Source organism: Ziziphus jujuba, chromosome 9, assembly GCF_031755915.1.
Source record: "Ziziphus jujuba cultivar Dongzao chromosome 9, ASM3175591v1".
NCBI lineage: Eukaryota > Viridiplantae > Streptophyta > Magnoliopsida > Rosales > Rhamnaceae > Ziziphus > Ziziphus jujuba.
The window spans coordinates 9,779,873-9,790,271 of NC_083387.1; the positions used below are offsets into that span (position 1 = coordinate 9,779,873).

Below are 10,399 nucleotides of genomic sequence, written 5' to 3' on the forward strand. Positions count from 1 at the left end.
AATGGCATGCTAATGTGAGGTTGACAATTATTGTCACTAAGCCATGCTTGATAATGTGACAATGCTCATTATTGTCAGAGTCGCTGGCCATTCAATGACATTTTCTTTCTTTTGTGTCAATTGAAAATTTGTAGGAATTGCTCAGATTTTCTGTAATAGAAGCTTTTCCATCTAATAACCCCAAAAATTGTAGTATGAGTTGTCAACATTTCATTTTTACATTAGAATATTTTAATTTTATTAAAATTTGGACTCACGTCTATGCACATATATATGACGCGGCATATCTAAGTTAGGAAATTATATTGATTAAAATATATATATATATATACATATATAACTAATTGATTTTTAAAAATTAGTTAATATGACAAAGAACACTAAATATAATGTAAAATACTTCGCAACCATAAACTCTAGCTTGTTGTTAAGGTTCATAAACTTGGCAATTAAGTCTCAAGCCACTCATGTAAAAGTAGAGAAGGATTTAGATATAAAACAAGCCTTAAAAGTTTATTTAACTAGAAAATAGCATACATAGAACATACATCATTCAAGGTACTAATACACTTTGCCATATACGGCATTCACAAACTTCAAAGTACAATCCTTTATTATTTTTATTATAACAATAGAGATCCTCTTGATTGGATTTTCTTTTGAAGTTTGATTTTCCTTATCATCTGCTTCTACATTTTATTGGTCAGTGGAAAGATTTTTGGTGGCACCTTTTTCATTGGCTTTAGAGTTTTGTTCACCATTTTGGTTACCGCGATAAAAGGGGACAGCAGATGATGGATCTACAGAAAGGCCATTTTTGTTTTCATAGTAAAAGGGGACAGCAGATGATGGGTCAACAGAAAGGCCATTTTTGATTCCGCGGTAAAAGGGGACAGCGGATGATAGATCCATAGAAAGGCCATTTTGGTTACCATGGTAAAAGGGGACAGCAGATGATGGATCTATAGAAAGACCATTTTGGTTAATGCGGTAAATGAGGAGAGCGGATGATGGGTCAATAGATTGGCCATTTTGGTTACCGCGATAAACGGGGACAGCAGATGATGGGTCAATAGATTGACCATTTTGGTTACCACGGTAAATAGGGATAGCAGATGATGGATCAATAGATTGACCATTTTGGTTACCGCGATAAACAAAGATAGCGGAAGATGGATCTACAGAAAGGCCATTTTTATTTCCATGGTAAATGGGGACAGCAGATGATGGGTCAATAGATTGGCCATTTTGGTTACTACGGTAAACAGGGACAGCAGATGATGGGTCAATAGATTGACCATTTTGGTTTCCCTGGTAAACAGGGATAGCGGATGATGGATCTACAGAAAGACCATTTTTATTTCCATGGTAAAAGGGGACAGCAGATGATGGATCAACAAAAAATCCATTTTTCTTTCCATGGTAAAAGGGGACAGCAGATGATGGATCTATAGAAAGACCATTTTGGTTAATGCGATAAATGAGGAGAGCGGATGATGGGTCAATAGATTGGCCATTTTGGTTACCGTGGTAAACGGGGATGGCGGATGATGGGTCAATAGATTGGCCATTTTGGTTACCACGGTAAACAGGGATAGCAGATGATGGATCAATAGATTGACCATTTTGGTTACCGCGATAAACAAAGATAGCGGATGATGGATCTACAGAAAGGCCATTTTTATTTCCATGGTAAATGGGGACAGCAGATGATGGGTCAATAGATTGGCCATTTTGGTTACTACGGTAAACAGGGACAGCAGATGATGGGTCAATAGATTGACCATTTTGGTTTCCCTGGTAAACAGGGATAGCAGATGATGGATCTACAGAAAGACCATTTTTATTTCCATGGTAAAAGGGGACAGCAGATGATGGATCAATAGAAAATCCATTTTTATTTCCATGGTAAAAGGGGACAGCAGATGATGGATCTATAGAAAGACCATTTTGGTTAATGCGGTAAATGAGGAGAGCAGATGATGGGTCAATAGATTGGCCATTTTGGTTACCATGGTAAATGGGGATAGCAGCTGATGGATCAATAGATTGACCATTTTGGTTACCACGATAAACAGGGATAGCGGATGATGGATCTATAGAAAGGCCATTTTTATTTCCATGGTGAAAGGGGACAGCAGATGATGGGTCAACAGATTGGCCATTTTTGTTACTGCGGTAAAAAGGGACAGCGAATGATGGATCTACAGAAAGATCTTTAGCAACTTGCTCCACGACAGTCTTCACATATTCAACAGGCTCTTTCCTTGCTATGATGGTACTTGACAACTGCAATAAAATATATAAAAGTTATAATCAAAGTAAATAAGCTATTAATCTTTTCTCTCATTAAAATCAAAAGCATAATGTATATGCATAAATCATATGTTTCCCATTTCATCATCATTGCTATCTTCAGGTAATTGGATTTGTAGCATAAGAGAAATGCTTAGTAGAAGAAGTAATACGAGAATGTCATGAAGAGGGGCAAATATGTATTTTCGTCATTAATATCAACTTAAGAAAATTGTCTCATAATTCTTTCCAGGTTGACTGATATACTAAGTCAATATTATGAAAATTTGTTTTTAGCTAGTTTATCACATAGTACCATCACAAAAAAGGGTCTAGTAACAAATTTTGTAGCATTTAGTGACAAATATGTCTTATTAGCCACAATCTTAGCTAGAAACAAAAGCTTTTTTTTTTTTTTTTTGGCCACAAATACATATTTTTAATGATAATTTCTATGTTTATAGCCAAGTGTTTTTATTATCATATATGGATTAGACTTTTTTAGTGACATTGCATTAACAGAAATATGATGCTTACCAAAAGAAGTGAAGAGAAGGCTAGGAGCGCAAAGAAACTTTTCATCTTTATGACAAGTTGGATTTGGAAAAGCTAGAAGTGCAAAGGTGCTTCTTTTTTTTTTCTTTTTTCTTTTTTCTTTTTTTTTTTGGGTAAAGTGCGAAGGTGCTTTGTTGCTGAATGGTGAAGAGGCTGTTTTTAGCTCTCGGTATTTATAGACATGCCCCGTATGGGCTATTGATCACTCTGCATGTAAATCCAAATATACATTATCTAAAGTCAAAATTACAGGACTACCCCTCAACTTTGTTTCAATTTGTTTGATAGGCTTTTTCACTTTATGTTCAATTGGTCACTCTCCCTTACTATCAAATATATATAATGAAAGAGGATTTAACAATGATATCTACAACTTTCTAACTTAAAATATAAGTAAACCCAATTCATTTATTCTCAAGTTAAAAAAATTAAAGATGTCCTAATTAGAGTTTTTTTTTATTATCATTTACAATAATATTTTCATTTACCCGAATATCTTGAGAGATTATGGATATGAATGGTTTACCAATTAAGCCAGCATCGCTTGAATTTTTTTTTTTTTTTTTTTTTTGGATAACTTCACATATTCAAATACATCACATGTAGAAACAATCATAAGTGTTTACCCTGGAATAATATTGTGACTTAGTAAGTTGTAAAAGAACTATATAATTAATTATTATAATTAAAAAACTTAGTTGGAGATGTTTTACCATATTATTGTATCTTTGATTATAAATTAGAAAATATAGTTCTTAAAAATCAAATCTATATAAACAACATAAATATGCTTACCTACGAACTTTTTTGAAAGAAAATTTGATAAAAATCTAAGGAGAATTATATAAAGATATTTTTTTCATTCCCTATTATTACACATATCTAAAAAAAAAAAAAATCAAAACATACTTATAATAGTCATGTAAGCTATCTATTTTCAATGTTTCAAACCCACCATTCACCAAAAACCAACTTAATATAAAAACTGTCTATTCGAAAGCTACTTGTTAATTTCATCAAATTTAAGGGGCAAAAAACAATTGGAAGAATGACCAAATTGATACTTATCCATGTGGGGTGAATAATGAATTTTCAATTAATAATATTGGACTGGGGACACCAATCCATGAAATAAAGCAATAAACATACTTTTTCATTTGTAAAAAATTGTGCTAGTGATGTTGAAATTTGTGTAACATCAAATAGAAAATGATATAAATTACAAATAAAAAATGATTTGGCTTGAATATTTAAAGAGTCAAATATATTAAAAAATCAAAACAAAAAATTTATAAAAATCACATTTCAAAATAAAAAATATGATACAAATAGAAAACCCTTCTGGATGCTCTCAAAACAATGACTTACTATAAATAATAATGCTAACCAACGAAACTAGAAATATTTATTTTTTCATATTCATTAAAATAAATTAATTTATAAATTTTTATCTGTTAAAGATTAAATTTATATTTTTATAATATTATTTAATTATAAAATATTAATTTTTACTTTTATTTTATCTTTTATAACTTAATATAAAAATTAATAAAAATTATCAAATAGTTTATTTTGACAGATATAAAAAATTAATAATAAATTTTTTAAAATATTGACTTTATATAATTAGAGTTAAATAAAATTTATTCAATAACTATATAACATGTCATATGTGTCAACATCATTAATTCATATTTGTGGTGCTCGATTTTTCAACAGTGAAGTTGAAATCATTATTTCTATCAATCATCTTCAGACACTTTCGGTCAATATTGAAAGCTGTGAAGCGATGTAAAGCCCACCGCAAACGGCGGCACCAGTACTACTCCACTCAAAGAGCGTGCAAGTTTTTCTCCTACCCCTTTGTGTTCAAGAATAATGTCCAACACTTTACCCCCAGAAAGGAATGATATCCTACTTATTTTAATTAATAATTTCCACCGACAAGTAAGGTTAGTCTAGACATTAAACTACTAGTGGTTTTTTGTTTTTTTTTGTTTTTTTTAAAACAAATCTTACAGTTCATCAAAATTCGTGCTGATCCCCAAATAAATAAATAAATGAATAACACTAAAGGAATTAATAAGTCTACTAATGTTTATCAAGTAGCTTTATATTTAATTATATCTATTAGTTTAATTGTATTAAAATATTTACTTTATTTAAATATCTATTTTTCACAAAAAGTAAGATTAATTAAGCTATGTATAAATAAATATTCATTTATTATTATTTTGGATGTACATTGTGTTACTCTTAAAAACATGCAAAATAAAAAATATAGTTTAAGAAAATTAAGAAAAGAAATATATGTAAAATAAGAGTTTTGTCTCCATCATGACAGAGAGCTGGCGGTTAGGGACCAGTGATTTATTTATTTATCTTTCGGAAATCAGGTATCAGTGATTTTTTTTCCTTCCACATTAGTTTGATAGTTGTTTATTTTTTCTATATGTTAAAAAAATTTAATAATAAATAGAGTTATAAGAAATGCTTTTACCATGAGATTGGATATGTGAGGGACTTTGATTCTGATACTAACACTCTAAAATCCCATAAAATTTATCATTTTATAAAATCTTTCCAAATTAAAATTTTTTTAAATATCCTTAAATCTTGATAATTATTAAAAAATCTTAACTGAACACTTATAAAGTCTATATAATCTAAATTAAATACTAGAGTTCTATGGATTCCATGCAAATATAAATTGAATATTTTTATATTTTAAAATCTTTTAAAAGTGTTGCAAGTTGAGAGGAAAAAAATTAATATATTAATTAAAATATAAACATTTTTCATAATTTGTAACTAATTAATACTTTAACTGTTTTCAGGCAAAAAATTATCACTAAAGTACCAAATTACCAAATAAGGATATGAATTAAAATAACTATATCCATTAAAATAATGAGCCGACGGCTACTTTTAAAGTTTAGAATATCTTGGTATTTAAAATAATGTTCCAAACATAATATTATGGGAACCCTCACAGACTTCCACCTGAAAACGAAAAGGGAATCATGACAGACAAGTAAACAATTATTATTATCTTTTTAAATAAATAAATGCGCTTAATTATTTGACATTTCACTAATAATTTTCCGTCAGTCATTACTACAAGGTAAATAATCCTATTGTTTTCTTTTAACTGATATTTATTGGATGTCGACATTTCCCAATTTTTATATAATAAATCAAAACTTTCAAAATTGTAAAAAACAAAATAAAAAGGAGTCGACCCCTCCATTACCTACCTATAAGGTATATTTCCCTCTTATCGTGCTTCTAAATTTATAAATATATATTAGTTTTAACTTTATTAAATTTACATATAATATATTATACTAAAAACTTATCATAACATCTCTGTGTGTGTGTGTGTTTTTTTTTTTTTTTTTGGAGAAATAGAAGTTATATAAACCAAAAAAATCAAAATAATTGTAAGAATCAAGAGATACATATCACATTATCTCTCTTTCATCTTTATACGGTAGCGCAATTAACTTTTATGCTAAAGAGCTCTACTAATTTGTTAAAAGTCCTATAAGACTACTCTAGGAAGTGTTTTTCATAGTTTAAAGTTTTACAAAATTTGAATCATAGATATGCATTGAGAGTGATAACTTGGCGAAATCAAACCACTTAGCTATAGTATATGTGAATTCGAGAGTTTGGTTTGAGTCTTTGATAAGCTCTATTATTATTTCAAACGGTCTCATATCACTATGTTGCATAATCAATCCTTTAGCCTAATGTTTATAGTACTACTAGAATGTATCTTTAATATAGTAAAAAAGAAAAAGAAAAAAAAGGGTAAATGTAGGTAAAATAATAAAATAAATAAATAAAATAATTTATTGATGTTTAACATTGTTTTAAACAATTCTAACAAATTGATATTTTGTTTAAATTAGCGATGTTAATTAATCTTCAAAATTATAATATATATATATATATATATATCAATATGGTAAATTTTATTTTAACCTTCTCTATTTAATATGTATATATATATTTTAAGAAATACATCTCTGTTTAAAGATATATATGTTGTAAAAATAACTGTTATTTGTAAATATGTTTGTTTTTATTATATTAAAAAGAGAAAAAGGTTTTATTTTTATTTTTTTTGGATAAAAAAGAGAATGTTTTAGAAATGTAATATTGAGTAAAATAGATAAGTAAACCAATAATTTGACTAAATAGGGTGCTAGAGTGAAACAAAAATAAAATCCAATGGAATCTATAGTAAAATTTTTCAAAATAAGCCTTAATATATATATAAATTTCTCTTATCGAGGTAGAATTATTTTATATATATATATATACACTAGCATAGTGCTCAATTATTTGGTAAACTATTATGATATCTTATAGTAGAGGGTGTAATAAGCCGAGTCAAACTAAGTATTAGCATTCTCAAACTCAGTTTGCATGATTTTAAAAGTGTTTAAACTCAACTTGACTTATTCATGAAAAACTTGAGTTTAAATCAGCTTAGATTATAACATTGTAAAAATTTTAAAACTTGAATATCTATTTTCTCAAAATAAATTTTTTTAATATTAATAGGTAATATATTTCAATTATTCAATAAATTTATTATAAAATTAATTTAATTTTTAAAAGTTTATAAATTTAAAATATAAAAAAAATAGTATTTATGGATTATAAATACTTAATGTACTTAAATTCATAATATAATTTTTTTATATAAATATATATAAATAATAAATTTGAGTTACTCATAAGCTTCATTTATCACTCAAGATTGCCTGGTGAGCTTCATTTTTTGTTCAAACTCGGTTCCTTTTTTTTTTTTAAGAGCCAAGTTCGAACCGATCATATGCTGTTTGAATCTTTTTACAGCCTTTTTACAGCCCAGACCATCCTCATGAGATATTGTCCGCTTTGGACCCAACCCGCACGGTTTTGAAAGGCCTTTAAGTGGTTAGGGGTCCCACCTCTTCACCTGTCAGTCCCACTGGCCTGGGTCTTCCAAGCCCAACGATATATTATCTGCTTTGGAAGCTAGGTGGTGAGCCCAATTCTATCCCTCACGGTTTTACGTTCCCTATCAGGAAGGCCTCTCTGGTCTCCTTTGGGGAAGACCTCTCAAGGGAAAGGTATCCATACCCTCTTATAAGGCATGCTTCGTTTCCCTTTTCAACCGATGTGGGATCTCACAATTCATCCCCCTTAGGGCCCAGTGTCCTCGCTGGCACACCGATCCGGATCTGGCTCTGATACCAACTGTAACAGTCCAGTCCACCTGCATGAGATATTGTCGGCTTTGGGCTCAGCCCGCACGGTTTTAAAAGGCCTCTCAGTGGTTAGGGGCCCCACCCCTTCACCTGCCAGTCCCACTAGCCCGAACCTCCCAAGCCCAATTGAGAGATTATCCACTTTGAAAGCTAGGTGGTGAGTCCAATCCTACCCCTTACTGTTTTATGTTCCCTGTCAGGAAGGCCTTTCTGGGCTCCTTTGGGGAAGGCCTCTCAAGAGAAAGGTATCCACACCCTCTTATAAGGTATACTTCGTTTCTCTTTCCAACAGTCCAGACCACCCGCATGAGATATTGTCTGCTTTGGGCCCCGTCCGTACGGTTTTAAAAGGTCTTTCAAGGGAAAGTTATCCACACCCTCTTATAAGGCATGCTTCGTTCTCCTTTCCAACCGATGTAGGATCTCACAATTCATCAATGCATCATAAATTTAAAAGAGATAATTTCTTTCAAATTAAAAGAATAAATCCACACCACATAAATCCATATATAATTAAATTCAAACAACTATGCATAATAAATTTAATAATAAACATAACAGTAATTAAGAGAATTTAAAACTACAAATCCTTTAAATTCCCAAATATATTTTTGGCACCAAACATTTATTAAAATTATCATAAATGGGGAATAAAATCTAAATGGAAAATTCTCATAATGTCAATTACACAAACATATTTTTCAATTACTTAATTATAAAATATTCTAATCATCCGCATGAGATATTGTCCGGTTTGGACCCAGTCCGTATGGTTTTAAAAGGCCTCTCAGTAGTTAGGGGTCCCACCCCTTTACCTGCCAGTCCCACTAGTCTGAGCCTCCCAGACCCAACCGAGATATTATCCGCTTCGGAAGCTAGGTGGTGAGCCCAATCCTACCCCTCACGATTTTACGTTCCCTGTCAGGAAGGCCTCTCTGGACTTTTTTGGGAAAGGCCTCTCAAGGGAAAGGTATCCATATCCCTCTCATAAGGCATGTTTCGTTCCCCTTTCTTATATATCCTCTTTCACGGACACCTTTATTTGAAAAACCAAGAGAGAAATTGTAAGGACGGCGAAGAAAATTAGAAAAATGGCAAAGGGATTTGCTTCTTGTGTTCTTTTCATCATGTATCTTTCCTTGTTGACGGTAATAATTTAATTTTCATTTTAATTAATATTTTCTTTTGAATATAATTCACACACACACACACACACACACACACACACACGTATATATATTTGAAGATCTAATCAATTTACAATATTTCCCATGTTAAATTAATTCTATTATGCAGTTGTACAGTATTGGAAATGGTTATTCCCAGCACCACAACCACCAGCAGGATGATGGTGATGATCCCTTGGATGGGGCTAGAAAAGTAGGATTCTTCACTGTGGATGATCTCTATGTGGGAAAAGTAGTGGGCATTCAGTTTTACACCAGAGACCCTTCTTCTTTACCTCCGTTTCTATCTAAAGAAGTTGCAAATCATTTCTTGTTTTCAATAAAAGAACTTCTACTTATTCTTCAGCTCTTCGGGATGGCTCTAGGATCTCTAGAGGCTCAATTAGCTGAGAGGACCCTGAGATTCTGCGCAGAGGAACCCACAAAGGGGGAGCAAAAGACTTGTGCAACTTCCATAGAATCCTTCATCGAATTCGCGAGCTCTATGTTAGGAGGAGGACAATATGGGGTGGATTTCAGATCTATAAAAACTACTCATTTAGGAAAACCAGTCAGCATTTATCAGAACTACACTTTCCTCGACATCAAAGAGGTGCATAGCCCAATAGTGGTGGCATTCCATATTATGGACTACCCTTATATAGTATATATGTGCCACAGCCAAACAAGTAGGGTGTACCAGATCAAGATCGTTGGTCAAAACGTCGGAGATGCACTTAATGCTTTTGTTATTTGTCACATTGATACATCTCAATGGGCACCGGATCACATTTCTTTCAAACTCCTCAGCGTCAAGCCTGGAACAATTTTGATTTGCCATTTCTTTGGCCCTCATAACCCTGTTTAGGTTAAAAATTAACGATAATGTGTAGTTTGGTTGTTTATTAGGCTTATGCACGCATGTACTCGGGTACTCCCTTTATTGTAGTGTTTAAAATCGTCCTTAATTATGTAATCTAATAAGCCGTGGAAAAATTTTAAATAAAAAAAAATGCTTGGTCTATGTGCTGTCTCTATATTATATATGCCTACCATAGCGAATAATGACATTGGAACATTTCGAGTCTGTATGTAGCATGAGCCTCTCAACTTGCC

The 10,399-nt window shown here is 31.4% G+C and overlaps 2 protein-coding genes across 2 annotated transcripts; one reads left to right on the plus strand and one right to left on the minus strand.

Annotated features, from left to right (window-relative positions):
- Positions 1-486: 486 nt before the first annotated feature.
- LOC107426824 (adhesin AWP1) lies at positions 487-2,955 on the minus strand. Its single transcript, XM_048480969.2, has 2 exons — positions 2,833-2,955; positions 487-2,289 (listed from the first exon to the last, which is right to left on the minus strand). The coding sequence occupies exons 1-2, from the start codon at positions 2,875-2,877 to the stop codon at positions 697-699; spliced, it is 1,638 nt and encodes a 545-aa protein (XP_048336926.2). The 5' UTR covers positions 2,878-2,955; the 3' UTR covers positions 487-696.
- A 6,253-nt stretch (positions 2,956-9,208) lies between these two features.
- Positions 9,209-10,151, plus strand: LOC125424172 (BURP domain protein USPL1). Its single transcript, XM_048480970.2, has 2 exons — positions 9,209-9,265; positions 9,414-10,151. Exons 1-2 carry the CDS (start codon positions 9,209-9,211, stop codon positions 10,149-10,151), a joined length of 795 nt encoding a protein of 264 aa, XP_048336927.2.
- Positions 10,152-10,399: the final 248 nt, after the last annotated feature.

Coding starts and splice junctions, on each gene's coding strand:
- LOC107426824 (XM_048480969.2), bottom strand. CDS start 2,877: ATGAAAAGTTTCTTTGCGCTCCTAGCCTTCTCTTCACTTCTTTTG. Junction 2,290..2,832: donor CCTTCTCTTCACTTCTTTTG/GTAAGCATCATA, acceptor ATTTTATTGCAG/TTGTCAAGTACCATCATAGC.
- LOC125424172 (XM_048480970.2), top strand. CDS start 9,209: ATGGCAAAGGGATTTGCTTCTTGTGTTCTTTTCATCATGTATCTTTCC. Junction 9,266..9,413: donor TGTATCTTTCCTTGTTGACG/GTAATAATTTAA, acceptor TCTATTATGCAG/TTGTACAGTATTGGAAATGG.